The 16,794-nt window shown below is 41.5% G+C and overlaps 1 protein-coding gene across 1 annotated transcript in view; it reads left to right on the plus strand.

Moving 5' to 3' along the window:
* LOC135528220 (metabotropic glutamate receptor 4-like) overlaps positions 1-16,794 on the plus strand; it is a 218,031-nt gene that overhangs the window by 99,643 nt on the left and 101,594 nt on the right. Inside the window, exon 2 of the mRNA XM_064957153.1 lies at positions 7,589-7,805. Coding sequence (XP_064813225.1) covers positions 7,589-7,805 — 217 coding nt within the window. The remainder of the gene's footprint in view (positions 1-7,588; positions 7,806-16,794) is intronic.

Below are 16,794 nucleotides of genomic sequence, written 5' to 3' on the forward strand. Positions count from 1 at the left end.
GTCATTACACATCAAGCACAATGCACTGTGCATTGTAAGACATCCACCTACATGGATGAGCTAATGGTATTCTCCTCGCATAAGTAGAGTTGTGACACATCTTTGCTCTAACATTCTAAGGAGTAAGATTATGTCCCTTATTTAAACACTTTTTATGTAAAGAGACATTACCATACTTAAATAGTGCCTTACTTTGCATGTGGCACTTGAATTGCGAGGTGCTGCATGTTGTTAATTTGCATAATTTAACAGATACATCAGCGCGGGTGGAGGAGGAGGTGGTGGAGGACGGGGAGAGAGGAGGACTGACGTGGGTGTAAGGGGCTGCAGGCACTGGGCACAGCTGGTTTGTACTCCAATAGTGGCTGCGGGGGTGAACATACTAGTTTCAGGATCAATGGGAGCTGCAACTGAACAGATCAAAGCCAACCACAGTGTGAGGCAGGGAGAGGAGAGGGAGAGGGGAGGAGGATAGCTCTGCAGCAGACTGCTTTCAGACCGCAGTAGAATGACGCATGCTGGTGGAATACTGTACTGTAGTTGCAGGTACAGTATGAGTAAGGTTTCGTCCAGGTTAACTTCTCCTGTGCTGCAGCTTTTTAGCCCCCGAGGAGCCTCTGATCTACAGACTTGCAAAATGCATTAGTTCATTCCGGAACATATTACGCAGAGCTGAACTCACCAACATGCGTCATAGCTCACACATATCACTCTCCCAAGGTAACCACCCCTCACTCTGTTTCAAATAAATTATTCAGTATAGGCTATATGCAGGAAAATGAACTCTGAACAATGGCTATTACAGCTCAGTGTGAACAAACTCATAGTGGTACTGTAGCTTCAGTATACAAAGATGGGACTTCTGTTTACATTTTAGAATATGACCAGATTTATACATCTATCAGTAGATTTTACTGCTACTGTGCAAACTTGCATTCCTAATAACCACAAAATTCATATACAAACCATTCTGCCTTAAAACATCCTTAGGAGTCTATTGTCACACACATGCATCAATCTAAGTAACATAAAACAATCCCCGTCAGTAGAAATATCTTCATCCGCCTATGTCGGCCTTCTGCGTCTGCGGTGGAAGTTGGCCAAGCTACAGCGGTGTTTGTCAGACCAAGAGACATTCCCAAAAATAGGTCTTCTCACTAAAACTTCTGTCGCGTCTGAATGGTTTGGCCTACAATCTAATATGGCCACTATGGATTAGATGAGACTCACACGATGGTGTCCTCTGTTTTGCTCTGACCTCCACAAGCCCCACAGGTCTCGTCTTAAGTCGGGCACCGCCAATGTGCGTACTTCTGTCTGAACCAGGGCATAAAATGAACTCCTGCCACCGGCCAGATGCAGGTAGATTTTGGTATTGGAGGGTAAGAATGCTTCACCAGCCACAGTGGCAGATGGTCAATTTGCAGGTCTCTACAGTGCGAGCATTACGTTCACATTTGGGAATAAAAATACAGTCAAAGTTAAGTATGAGGATATGAATTGCGATTTCTAGCAGAAAAATGCTGAAGTAGCTATTTTGTTTCATAGCTGCTAATCACACAAATAAATCTGAATCCTACATCCCACATCCGTACAGCAACAGCTTTGCTCACTGTGAGTGAAGCGCTGGTAGATTGATTTTTGGAGGCGCTGGCACAGCCGTAAAAGTGGGTCTAATTTACTTAAGTCAGCAAAGTGATACTTTCCTTGTGTTTCTTGTCTATTTACAATGTTTTGTTCAGAAGCTCCGTTGTTTTTCAATGTTAGTTTAAATCTGCAGCTTCAACTGATAGCGAAGAAATTCTGTAGACGCTGTCTACTTGTCACATCCCAAATCTCACACACACACACAGATACCACCTGACATGACTCCAGTGGCCCCATTACTAGGGTAACCTCCCGCCCTTAAAAGGGGTAGCTGAAATGTTTTCTCATCTGATATTTTGGTTAAAAGACGCAGGTAACAAATATTTGTATTAAATTGAGCAATACACCACATTACTTCTTACTAATACATTCTTGTTTTAGAAACATTACAGATCATGGTCATCAGTTTTTTGCTGTAATTATGGTGAGAAATTATTTTGGCTGGTAAAAGATCTGAGTGGCTGGTAGATCTTTTCATCTCCCTGCTACAGTGGCTGATGGATCAAAAAGTACATTTTAGACTCTGGTCTGAACCGTGTTGGCTACAAATTCTATGGAAAGATGAGATTCTCACACACCAGTGTTAGGGGACTCATCTGAAGGTAACCCGGTACCTTTTCAAAAATGTATGGAGGTAGTTTTTGTGCCAATAAAAAGGGGTTAAATACACTACATGGCCAAAAGTATGTGGACACCTCTTCAAATTAGTGGATTAGTCTATTTCAGCAACACCTGTTTCTGACAGGTGTATAAAATTGAGCACACAGCCATGCAATCTCCATAGACAAGCATTGGCAGTATAATGGCCTTACTGAAGATTTTTAATGTGGCGGTGTCATAAGATGTTACCTTTCCAACTTGACTGGCCTGCACAGAGCCCTGACCTCAACCACATCGAACACCTTTATGATGAATTGGAACACCGACTGCGAGTCAAGCCTAATCGCACAACATCAGTGCCTAATGCTCTAATGGCTGAATGGAAGCAAGTCCACGCAGTGATGTTCCAACATTTAGTGGATTGCCTTCCCATAAGAGTGCAGGCTGTTATAGCAGCAAACGGGGGACCAACTTCATATTAATGCCCATGATTTTGGAATGAGATGTTAGAAGAGCAGGTGTCCACATATTTTTGGCCATGTAGTGTGTGTCCAAAAAACACATATTTCCTGAGCTTTCTTTTATCTCCTAGATAAAGGAAAAACACTTCAAAACCGTATTCCTTATTTTTTTTACTGTATCTTTTGCCATTTATGAATGTGTTATTCAATGCATTTATATAGTATATATAGTAAAGGCTAAATTCAATATGTGTTCAAATAATTGTTTTATTTTGGCGGGATTCCTACAGGAGTCTGACAATTCTAAATCAAATAGCTAAATTATCCACGGTATGACCTTCTTAAAACAATTCCATAGTCACCCCCTCAAAGGCTTAGACTTTTAGAGGTTAAAACATTCTGAAAACTTACTTAAGTCAACATCTGTCTCTCCAGATCCATCGGTCTCTTCCTGGTGATTCTTCAAGGTGACAGCATATGCCAATAACCCTGGAGGCTGTAGCTGTAGCCTAGTGACAGAAAACATTTGGAGAGAGATCAGGCCAATTTCACTAAACTGTCAGTCATATCTAAGATGTCTGTATCAGGGTCATACAGCAGTCATGATCTTCCTTCAAATAACCAGGATCACATCCAAACATATTTTGATTTGTTTAACACTTTTTTGGTTCCCAAATACTATTGCAATGTGTAATTGTATAGATCCCCCCCCCATCACTACTGAGTAGTAAATTGTTTTAACTGACTTGCCTAGATAAATAAAGGTTCAATTAAAAATGTTTAAAAATAATATTGCTATTTATCTTATGGCGTCCGATAAACATTATAATAGGCTAATTGCTTTGTCTTATTATGAGTAGCATGTGATGTAGATACTATATGATATACTGTATATACACATATCAAATATTACTGCTCACTAGAGCTTTTCACTGTCTAGTAGTGTAATTTATAACCTACAGGGACCTGGGGCCAATCAAAAGTGCATCAGCATAAGAAGAGGTGTCTTTGTATTTTATGTTGTAACATGAAACTCATTATTGAGTGTCATAAAATCTGCTCAGTTAAATCCCAAAGTGTGCAGGGAAGACGCTCCGGAAAGATCACTGACCATCATAAATCTGAAATTACTTGAGCAAGCAGGAATAGAGATTACTTATCAAGTGGGAAAAGTGTTCAGCACTTGAGGCAGTCTTTAAGACTTCCGCACTGGCACTACAACAGTACATTCAGCAGAGTGAATCCAGATCTATTATGACAGTAGATTTTTGGCACAGGCACAAACACAAATAATATGGAAACCTTTTGACTTATTATTTAATACATACATTGAAAAAAAGGAATTAAAGGACTGGTTGACGAGATAAATAGTGGACCCAGGGTCTTGTCAGTGGGGTGAGAAGCATCAAGAGGTACGCAGGATTCGATTGCAAAATGGTGGTATTTATTTATAGGTGCAGAAAGTGAAGATGGATCCAAAATATGTACAAGATTTTGAGGAACACAGACATATACTTTCAAAACAACAAACAATAATCTAAATGGTAAATATACAGAAGCTTCGACTGGCTTCTAAGGCAATGCACCTTTAAACTAGACGGAGCAACTATAACTTAGACAGATCATCAATAATCCCTCAGTTGAGAGCCCAGAGGAAACATGTCACTCCTTCCTAAACTCTCCCGAAATGAGAAACCTGAAAAGGTTAGAAGAACCACCTAAACAGGTACTTCATCAATGTAACATTTAGAATTCCCATCACAATTAATACTTATCAAATGTCATCATATCAATGGCCAACACATTTCCCAATATCAGGACATATTATAACATAGAAGTAACATAGAATAAATGTATTAGGAAAACTGACCACGTGCGCAACCATGTGGCTTCACCAGCTCTCACTCTCCAAATCAGTCCACAAACAATCCACTGTGGTGAGTAGGCTACAGTTTGGTGAGACAATGTAACTTTAAACTCTAACAAACAATGTTAACATTTCTACTCGCTTGTGATATTTTGTATAACTGTGGGACTAAGTGATAGGATATGCTTAAATGCTTGCATGAAAACTAAACATTTAACATCATTTACATTTAAGTCATTTAGCAGACGCTCTTATCCAGAGCGACTTACAAATTGGTGAATTCACCTTCTGACATCCAGTGGAACAGCCACTTTACAATAGTGCATCTAAGTCATTAAGGGGGGGGGGGGGGGGGGGGGGGGGGGGGGGGGGGGGGGGGGGGGTGAGAAGGATTACTTATCCTATCCTAGGTATTCCTTAGGTATTCCTTAAACAACTACAGTATGTTTTGGACACCGTGCCCTTAGCTCCCATTTGACAAGTACATCTGTCCCGGAAACGGCATGGGAAGTCCACCTAGTAGCCAATATCAGGGTGAAGCAATAGTACACCCATCATTAGTACTTTTAATTGAAAATAATACACTTGTCAGTTTTATAACTGAAAATGTACAATTATCTCTATAAAACGAAAAGTGACGTACGACTCAGAGTCATCCTCTGGCTTCAAAATTCCAAACTCTCTCACCTATAGCAGAGCGCTTTCGACACACCCACTCCTTTCCACACACCCACTAATTTGCTTTCGACACACCCACTCCTTTCCACAAGCCCACTAATTTCCTTGACACACCCACTCCTTTCCACACGCTCACTACTTTCCTCCACAAGCCCACTAATTTCCTTGACACACATACTCCTTTCCACACTCCCACTAATTTGGTTGACACACCCACTCCTTTCCACAAGCCCACTATTTATTTTTGACACACCCACTCCTTTCCACACACCCACTATTTCCTTTTTGACACACCCTCTCTTTTCCACATGCCCACTATTTTCCTTTCTACACACCCACACCTTTCCACAAGCCCTTGACACACCCACTCCTTTCCACATGCCCACTACTTTCCTTTCAACACACCCACTTGCCCATACTACGGTCACCATATTGGGCTGCAGCTACCCCCTTTTCGATTCCCTGGGACATTTCAATAAAAAATGTAATAATAATCAGACAGACAACTCATGAGATTGGGTAGACAGGACTTAAAATGCAGGCGGGAATTGTGGTCCTGTTAAGCTTGAGCAACAAGTGAATACTGCACCTTTGATGCACCTCCCATTTCTGACTCATCATCTGTCCCGACTGACGGCAGGACTTCTACAGACGTATAAGCTGGAGCATTGGTACATTGTGGAAGGCAACTCGTCTAGAGAGACTACGTGCTCCACAGTGCACATACTTTCAAAGGAGACATAAAGGGAATATGTTTGTAAAATATGTTATCAAGGATGCACATTTTACTCTGAATTGTATTCTTGTAGACAAATATACATCACAAACTATACAGTTTATGTTATTACCATATTCTTGTTCTCTCCACCAAAAAAACTAAAAACAATGTTGCTCTTCTGAATGCCGGGAAAACACAAGACTGCCTTGTCAAGTTACTTTAAAATGTGTTATCACAGGCCCTGGAACAAAGGCCCTTGTCTGTTAACACTTTCACCCCAAAATGAATCACTTCTAGTCTGTGAGAATCTAATTTAAATGAGCTTATTATAGCTTTGGTGCTACTTGATTGGCTTGAGGGCAGCTTGAAGTGGAATAACACTTTGTCTACAACATCTCAACTTTAAGGTTGAATCTCAGCGTTGTCTTGACACTCTTGAGAAATGCTGTGCTTATTTTTGCAGAGGACTACTGTATATGACATCATAGCGTGTGCACATAGATGTGGGAGTGAGCAGACAGACATTTTTGTTCATTTTTGAAATCGTAGCATTCAACTCTCCTTAGGTGTCAATATTTCCATTCAACTCTCCTTCGGTGTCAATATTTCAGTGTACAGAAGTGTAATACCACAGGTGATTACTCCAGTAACCATTATTCTGAGGTTTACCCTATGGAGTAAAATCCAGGTTCTCACCTCCGTCCTGATGTCTCATTTACTCATCAGTCACCTGAATGAACAGAAAATCATACCTCGTCATTGAACATGCTATTTGAAACTATTCCCATATAAAATGTATAAACCCAAAACATAATATTTCATTAAATAGACCAAGCATGCATGTGGAACCCAAAATGTATCTCTATGTTGCATAATTTGGCCATGGTGTAGCATGGTGTAGGCTTGAACATAGCATTTTATTTGAGGACTATCTCTCACCATGACATATGCATATCCACATAAAGGGTCAAGTGCCATTCAATCTCCATTAGTGTTTGCATTACACAGAGATAGAATCCTTTAACAGCAAACAACCGATTCCGCTTTCAAGCCAGTAACTCTTAGTCAAATGAAAGTGCAACACGGTGCTTAACGCACAAAAGAATAGCATCTGTGTTAACTGGTTGGCTTTTCATTTACCATTTGATAGTATTGATCAGCATCCAAGAGATGAGAGGGTTGGTTAATGAAACAATCCTGATAGTTCATAAATGTTTGATATACTTTGCTCAATTATGTTACCATCAGCCCACCAAAGACCTTTCCCCTTAGGAACAAAATGTACTTGATATGAAATGACCCCTTACAAACTACTTTCACTAGTTTAATAACACTTATCTCTCAAATAGGGTGTCAGCTTTTAACACAGCCAATCAAGCCTCTACATTCTATAAGTCAGGAGTCCTCTGGACCAATATGAAAGCACTGAGAGCTGACTGCATACTCACAAAGCCTTTTACAGTGATTACCTTTGTAAATTAGAAATTACCTACAACTTGTCTTCAATAAGAGACACTTGAGATGTACTAACTTCCATCATTCCTTCCAATATATATCGATACTATAAAGGGGAACTACAGTATGTGCTCACACCATGTCCTCTTGTTCTCTCCTCAGATCCCCCAGGTGAGTTATGCCTCCACGGCTCCGGAGCTGAGCGATAACACGCGCTATGACTTCTTCTCCCGTGTCGTGCCTCCGGACACCTACCAGGCACAGGCAATGGTGGACATAGTCAAAGCCATGCGCTGGAATTATGTCTCCACAGTAGCATCGGAGGGCAACTATGGAGAGAGTGGTGTGGACGCCTTCATACAGAAGTCCCGCGAAGACGGTGAGTCATCTCCATCTCACCTGAGCATTCTTCTCACTGTTCCACATGCATGCTTGGTCTTATTTCATGAAATATTATTTTTGATTGGCTCCTGCAATCAGGAACCTATTATGGCATCACATGGCATCACAAATTGGTTGGGTATGGAAACTTCCCGATGTTTAGGCTCACAAACCTTCAGGATCCATATGTTTATGGGCATTGGAAAAGCTACATTTAGTTAAATTCATTATCATGTTGCATTTGAGTTATATTTACCCTATTGCAATGAGGCCAATCACTTAACATAGGTGCCATGCTTTTGTGTGTTAAGCCTACAGTAGTGTTGCACTTTAATTTACTGGCTTGAAAGCGGAATCGGTTGTTTGCTGTTAAAGGATTCTATCTCTGTGCAATGCAAACACTAATGGAGATTGAATGGCACTTGACCCTTTATGTGGATATGCAGATGTCAGTCCTCAAATAAAATGCTATGTTCAAGCAGCTGAACCAAACAAAGCAGGGGAACTCATTGGAAATTACCCTGTAGCTTTTGAGTGCTTTTATCTCTGCAGTATTATTTCACACATCCTGTATCTGCTTAAGAGTTTTTCAGGTATGGCATTATACCATTTTAGCTGAATCTCCTTATGAAGCGTTAGATGCAGAGTGGTCGGGTACTTTTCAGGGGAGTTCATCTTGTTGTGACCATTCAGAATTCAAATGAAAGGAAAATACAGTCATAAAAGAGCTGTTCCATTGGAGCATTCCATCCACAGATCAAACAACAACTTTTAGATATAATAGTAATGGCCATTTGAGCATTCCATCCACAGATCAAACAACACCTTTTAGATATAATAGTAATAGCCATTTGAGCATTCCATCCACAGATCAAACAACACCTTTTAGATATAATAGTAATGGCCATTTGAGCATTCCATCCACAGATCAAACAACACCTTTTAGATATAATAGTAATGGCCATTTGAGCATTCCATCCACAGATCAAACAACACCTTTTAGATATAATAGTAATGGCCATTTGAGCATTCCATCCACAGATCAAACAACACCTTTTAGATATAATAGGAATGGCCATTTGAGCATTCCATCCACAGATCAAACAACACCTTTTAGATATAATAGTAATGGCCATTTGAGCATTCCATCCACAGATCAAACAACACCTTTTAGATATAATAGTAATGGCCATTTGAGCATTCCATCCACAGATCAAACAACACCTTTTAGACATAATAGTAATGGCCATTTGAGCATTCCATCCACAGATCAAACAACACCTTTTAGATATAATAGTAATGGCCATTGTGCCCAAAGAATAGAATCCAGTCAGAACTGGGAGGGACAATTAGATAATATTGTTGGCTGTACTATGACGATCATCATCCATCATACACATCATACTATACATATAAAATAATTACATTTTTCCATTTGCATTAACCCAGCTGACCTCAAACAAATACAGAATGGTTTATCTGACAGTTGACAGAATAACATATAGCATCAAATAGCCTAACATGAATAAATTAAACATGCGGTAGTAAAGCTTGAGAAATTTTGAACCTGCTAGAGATCAAAAGGTCTCTCTCTTTTATGGAATTGAAAGTTGTATGAATCTTTTTCAAAGTGAGGTTATGAAGGTTGAGAAGTGTTCTCACATTGCAGCAGTACAGCCATGCCTGGGACATTGGAAGGAATGATTAATAGTTTCTTTTTGTTTGCTGGCAAAGAGTTCTAGGCCATTCATCTCTGTCTCCCTGGCCTCAAATCTGCCCCTTATTGATGGGCATTTGGCAGCATAATCTGAAAATAAGTGGATACTGATTTGTAATGTAAAGCGCATGAATAATTAAAATATTGGAAGTGAAACAGGTCAGTGCTTCTGAATGAATTATCCATGTTGATGAATTCATATCTTAATAGAAAACAGAAATGAATTTATTTACATTTGCCATAGAGGAGCATTGTTTCTTTACGCCCCCCCCCCCCCCCCAACCCCCCCATGTGCACAAATTACCTGTGTGTATGTATATTCATGTGTGTATTTTTGTCATTATTATCACTCCGATTCATGTGTTGATGATGCTCGACCTGCTGACCCTACACCCTCTGTCAGTTTACGAGTGTCATTGTCCTGAAATGGGTACCTTGGCCACATTTAGTTTCAGCTTTCTGGCTAAACTAAAAACAATTTGTCCAATGCGATTGGAAAAGTATTGAGGAAGGGAAAATGAATCAATATTGAAAGATAGCTAGAAAGTGAACAAACAAGAGAGAACTGAGAAGTAGAAGTGAGCATGACTGCCCGGAGCACCAGTGGGCGTGAGCGTATAACAGCGTTGGGAATACAGTCAGCTCTGAGCAGGGAGCAAGCCGCACACGCTCAGCCTGACCTCTGACCCCCGCTGGGGTTGAATGTAATCACTACCGACATGCCTACCGCTCTCTGTGCCACTGTGGCTCGCTCGTCTGCAGGCTCCAAGCTGCTGTCCATCATACTGTATGTCCTAGAGAGAGACCAGTGGCGGAGGAAGCGGAGGAGTGCCCCTGCAGAGCCCTCCAGCTTCCCCTGCTCAGCTCTGTGGAGGAGAACTTCATATGAGGAGAGTTCAGCCGGCTCAGCAATTTATAGGTTGTAGCCTCTAGGTTGCACCATGGGGAGCCTCCAGAAAGGGAATTCCATGTGTAGGCTGCCAGATTAGCCAGGGTGGAGCTAATTTATTGTACAGTAGGTTGAGCTCAGTTCAACTAAAGCAGCAAACTCCAAACCCACTTCTTTTCGCAGATAGACAGACAATATTGTAGGGTTATGTACTGCATCTTTCCAAGCACCTCTGCCAGGAGGTAAAAACACACCATGCAGCTGCCAAGCCAACTTGCTGAACCCCCCTTATTGCTTGGCTTCTTATTCTCCGTGGCAACAGAAAGCAATCTATGAATACCCACCAAACCATGACATGTCCAATTAGCATTCCTCTCACCTAGTGCTGTACTGCTGACTTTTTCCCTCGTGAGCGCTCAACTCAAAAAGCTCCCTGCACTCCAAGTCTCCATGCGCCAGACCATTACACCCTGCAGTTTAATGATACTGAGAGCCATTTTCGCTGATCCTTGTAGGATGTTATATTGAACAGTGGTGTAAAGTACTTAAGTAAAAATTATTTTAAGTACTACTTAAGTAGTTTTTTTGGGACCATGTACTTTACTATATATATATATATATATATATATATATATTTATTATTATTATTATTATTATTATATATATATATATATATATATATATATATATATATATATATTTTTTTTACCCCTTATTCTCCCCAATTTCGTGGTATCCAATTGTTTACTACTGTTTACTACTATCTTGTCTCATCGGCCTGTTACGACAAATCCTGGGCGCAAACCCAGAGTCTCTGTTGGCACAGCTGGCACTTTTACTTTTACTTCACTACATTCCTTAAGAAAATATTATAGTTTTTACTCTATATATTTTCTTTGACACTCAAAAGTACTCTCAAAAGTACTACTTTGAATGCTTAGCAGGACAGGAAAATAGTAAATTTCACACACTCACATGGTTCACTAAACACTCACTAAATACACATGGTTCGTTTGTAAATTATGTCTGCCCCTAGCTTTCCATAAATTAAGAGAAACAAGAAAATGGTGCCTTTTGCTTGGCTTAATATAAGGAATTTGAAATGATTTATACCTTTACTTTTGAGTCTTAAGTATATTTTAAACCAAATAATTTTACACTTTTACTCAATTAGAATGTTACTGCATCAAACTTTTACTTGAGTAATTTTCTATTCAGGTATCTTTACTCAAATTGACATACCTTAGCAACAGATCCAAAGATGATGCAATCTCTATTGCACTCTACACTGCCCTTTCCCAGCTGGACAAAAGGAACACCTATGTGAAAATGCTATTCATTGACTACAGCTCAGCATTCAACACCATAGTGCTCTCAAAGCTCATCACTAAGCTAAGGATCCTGGGACTAAACACCTCCCACTGCAACTGGATCCTAGACTTCTTGACAAGCTGCCCCCAGGTGGTAAGGGTAGGTAACAATACATCCGTCATGCTGATCCTCAACACAGGGCCCCTCAGGGGTGCGAGTTCAGTCCCCACCTGTACTCGCTGTTCACTCATGACTGCACAGCCAGGCACAACACCAACACCATCATTAAGTTTGCTGATGACACAACAGTGGTAGGCCTGATCACCGACAACAATGAGACATGCTATTGGGAGGAGATCAGAGACCTGACCGTGTGGTGCAAGGACAACAACCTCCCCTTCAAAGTGAATAAGACTAAGGAGATGATTGTGGACCACAGTAAAAGGAGGACCGAGCACTCCCCCATTCTCATCAACGGGGCTGTAGTGGAGCAGGTTGAGAGCTTCAAGATCCTTGACGTCCACATCACCAACAAACTAACATGATCCAAGCACACCAAGACAGTCGTGAAGAGGGCACGACAAAGCCTATTCCCCCTCAGAAAACTAAAAAGATTTGGCATGGGTCCTCAGATCCTCAAAAGGTTTTTACAGCTGCACCATCGAGCGCATCCTGACGGGTTGCATCACTGCCTGGTATGGCAACTGCTCGGCCTCCGACCGCATGGCGCTACAGAGGGTAGTACGTACTGCCCAGTACATCATCGAGGCCAAGCTTCCAGCCATCCAGGACCTCTACACCAGGCGGTGTCAGAGGAAGGCCCTAAAAATTGCCAAAGACTCCAGCCACCCTAGTCATAGACTGTTCTCTCTGCTACCGCACGGAAAGCGGTACCAGAGTGCCATGTCTAGGTCCAAGAGGCTTCTAATCAGCTTCTACCCCCAAGCCATAAGACTCCTGAACAGCTAATCAGCTGCTCACCCTGTATATATCCCCGATATTGTTATTTACTGCTGCTCTTTATTATCTGTTTTTCTTATCTATTACTTTTTTGTAGGTATTTTCTTAAAACTGCATTGTTGCTAAGGGCTTGTAAGTAATCATTTCACAGTAAGGTCTACCTGTTGTATTCCGCGCATGTGACAAATACAATTTGATTTGATTTGAAGTATGACAGTTGGATAATTTTTCCAACACTGATATTGAAGCCAGCATACTCTGGATTTTTCATTGTACTCAGATTACACAAGGGCCGCCGGAAAACGTGTGGCAAGGCGGCATTGGCCACAGCACTTTTATTTAATTGTTTTATTTCACCTTTATTTAACCAGGTAGGCTAGTTTAGAAGTAGTTCTCATTTGCAACTGCGACCTTGCCAAGATAAAGCATAGCAGTTCGACACATACAACAACACAGAGTTACACATGGAATAAACAAATATACAGTCAATAATACAGTAGAAAATTAAAACAAAAAAGTATGTACAGTGAGTGGAAATGAGGTAAGATAAGGAAGTTAAGGCAATAAATAGGCGATGGTGGCAAAGTAATTAAAATATAGCAATTAAACACTGGAATGGTAGATGTGCAGAAGATGAATGTGCAAGTAGAGATACTGGGGTGCAAAGGAGCAATATAAATAAATAAATACAGTATGGGGATGAGGTAATTGGATGGGCATTTTACAGATGGGCTATGTACAGGTGCAGTGAGCTGCTCTGACAGCTGGTGCTTAAAGTTAGTGAGGGAGATATGAGTCTCCAGCTTCAGTGATTTTTGCAGTTCGTTCCAGTCATTGGCAGCAGAGAACTGGAAGGAAAGGCGGCCAAAGGATGAATTGGCTTTGGGGGTGACCAGTGAGATATACCTGCTGGAGTGCGTGCTACGAGTGGGTGCTGCTATGGTGACCAGTGAGCTGAGATAAGGCGGGGCTTTACCTAGCAGAGACTTGTAGATGACCTGGAGCCAATGGGTTTGGCGATGAGAGTGAAGCGAGGGCCAGCCAATGAGAGCGTACAGGTAGCAGTGGTGTGTAGTATATGGGGCTTTGGTGACAAAACGGATGGCACTGTGATAGACTGTATCCAATTTGTTGAGTAGAGTGTTGGAGGCTATTTTATAAATGACATCGTTGAGGATCGGTAGGATGGTGAGTTTTATGAAGGTATGTTTGGCAGCATGAGTGAAGGATGCTTTGTTGTGAAATAGAAAGCCGATTCCAGATTTAATTTTGGATTGGAGATGCTTAATGTGAGTCTGGAAGGAGAGTTTACAGTCTAACCAGACACTTAGGTATTTGTAGTTATCCACATATTCTAAGTCAGAGCACTTTTCACTCAGGTTTGGCAGCGCCATACCACTTTTGATTTAGTTAAATGTTAAAAAGAGGGGCTAAGTGCTGTTTTTTTGACTGATTTGGCTCATGATTTGTCAACTCAAGCACAATTTATCTGTCCGTCACATCGGAGTGCTTGCTACATGCTTTTTCCGTGTCTTGACCAATCAGATTCACAGAAATCACATGTCGCACAGGCTCGGGCACAATGTGCGTTCTTCACTTTCCACCAGTATTTATTTAGCAAGCGTGATAGCACATCACTGTAGGCTACTAACAACAGCAGCTGCATCGTCTCAACTCGGATGTTGGCCCACCACCTCGACCTCGACAAGACCGAGCTGCTCTTCCTCCTGGGGAAGGCCTGCCCGTTCAAAGACCTCTCTCCATTACCATTGACAATTCCATGTTGTCCCCCTCCTAGAGAGCAAAGAACCTTGCCGTGACCCTGAACAACACCTTGTCGTTCTCTGCAAACATCAAAGCAGTGACTCACTCCTGCAGGTTCATTCTCTGCAACATCTGTAGAGTACTACCCTACCTCACAAAGGAAGCGGCGCAGGTCCTTATGCAGGCACTTGTCATCTCCCGTCTGGACTACCAAAACTCACTGTTGGCTGGGAATTTCGCTCATGCCATCACACCCCTGTGATTTATCCAGAACGTGTTCAACCTTTCCATGTTCTCCCATGTCACCCTGCTCCTCCGCAAACTCCACTGGTTTCCAGTCAAAGCTTGCATCCATTACAAGAACATGGTACTTGCCTACAGAGCAGCAAGAGGAACTGCCCCTCCCTACCTTCAGGCTATGCTCAAACCCTACACCCAAAACCCAGCACTCCGTTCTGCCACCTACTAGCCAGTAGCCTTAATTCTTGCATAGAATCCAACCTAGCTGAAGCGATGCAATTTTCCTGATTTCTGACACTTTTTTTCACTGGCATCCATTGATTTAGTCACACTAATTCTGCCCATCCTACAAGGCTAAAAACGCTGATAACTTTTGAATGATAGAGACATGAGGTTTGGACCATTGGTTTTCTTAGAGGATTATCCAAACAGTATTTTACCCATTAGTCAAAAGATGTGTATTGATTGGACACTCTGGCCAGGATAAAGGAAGTGGTAACGTGCTGTATTTATAGACCATTTGTTTGTGAAAAAATGTGAATGGTTTATAAATTTAGTTTATATTCAAACTTGGGCTGACTCGACTAACTACACTTTTTCAATCCAAAATGATCATCTGGAATTGATCAATAAACACTACAGCTGACATAGACTGTGAGTTAATGTTTCAATAGGCCTACAGTTGCACAGGGCAGGACTACTACAAAGGGCAAGACTACTAATCTGGCCCCATCATAGCCCATATTAAACCTTTTTACAACCGATGAATCACGTCATACCGTATAAGGTCCGACGATTTACCTGGTTAGATACCAGATCAGGAAAAACTACGGGCCCCAGAATTGATTTTCTCGCCACACCACTTTGGGACCTGTGGTGCCACCTATTGATTACATTGATATATTATGTCACATGGTATGTTGGTTAAATGAAGCATTGACAATACAATAAAACAGAGGCAGCAACAAACCACACAATTTAATCAGTGTGTTGTGTGATGAAGGGCAGCAGGTATTCTGGCGGTTAAGAGCGTTGGGCCAGTAACCAAAAGGTTGCCTGTTCGAATCCACAAGCTGACTCTGTGAAAAATCTGTCCACATGCCCTTGAGCAAGGCACTTAACCCTAATTGCTCCTGTAAGACAATCTGGATAAGAGCTTCTGCTAAGTTACTAAAATGTAAATGAAGGAGAGACCGCAATTGAAAAGTGATTAGAATATCCACCAAGCTCAATTATTTACCGTCATTATTATCTGATTCAAAGCTGATTGGGATGCATGGGATCCACAGGCTGATGTGAAGTATATTGACTACCTTATGGGCTGCAATTAAGTACTGTATGTGAACAAAACAGGCTAAGAAGAAAGGTAATACTGGGCACCAGCAGTATACAGAAGGTATTTGTGTTACATACTCACGGTCTCCTAAGCCTAGGACTCGCATAAACATACTCCATGGACTCACATAGATGCAGTTTGATAGTGACCCAGAAAGCTTCAGCAAGCATGAACGTGCGTAGTAAGTGAAAATCAAAGCCACAGGTGGTTTGGCTGGTTGACAGAAAGCCACCAGAGAGGTTTCCTTTCATCTTAGAGTGGCCAGCCCGGAGCAGAGATGGAGGGATGTGGTCTCTCATTATTAATCAGCCAAACAGAGACAGAGTCAATACTGCCGGGCTTTACTTTGTCCCGTCACGGCCTAACCCACCTGACAGGGTAGACAGAGAGGAGGCGCTACCCCACATCACAATGTGGACAATGCATAATAAGTGTACTCTGCAATTCAAACTGCTTAGGATCTGTTAAATTTAACCTTTGCCGAGTCCCCAACAACCAGATGTTCCGGTTTTCTTGGGAAATGGAAAGAGAGCCTGTGACACAACTTCCACTTTAGGATGTTAACAAGGTGACACTCCATCTTAACTCCTCCTCCACTTCTACTGGATTGGTTGAACAATGCAGAAGAGAACCTCTCATTACATTTTTTCTTCTTGTCAAGACCAGTATGTAGGGGATCTTGTTTCAAGCGTTTCTTTTACACCTTCTACGTTAATGTAAAGGCTTCTAGGAGTAGTGGGTGGAGGAGTCAGGCGCAGAGATCAGGGTTA

The sequence above is a fragment of the Oncorhynchus masou genome, chromosome 33 (genome assembly GCF_036934945.1).
Source record: "Oncorhynchus masou masou isolate Uvic2021 chromosome 33, UVic_Omas_1.1, whole genome shotgun sequence".
NCBI classification, from domain to species: domain Eukaryota; kingdom Metazoa; phylum Chordata; class Actinopteri; order Salmoniformes; family Salmonidae; genus Oncorhynchus; species Oncorhynchus masou.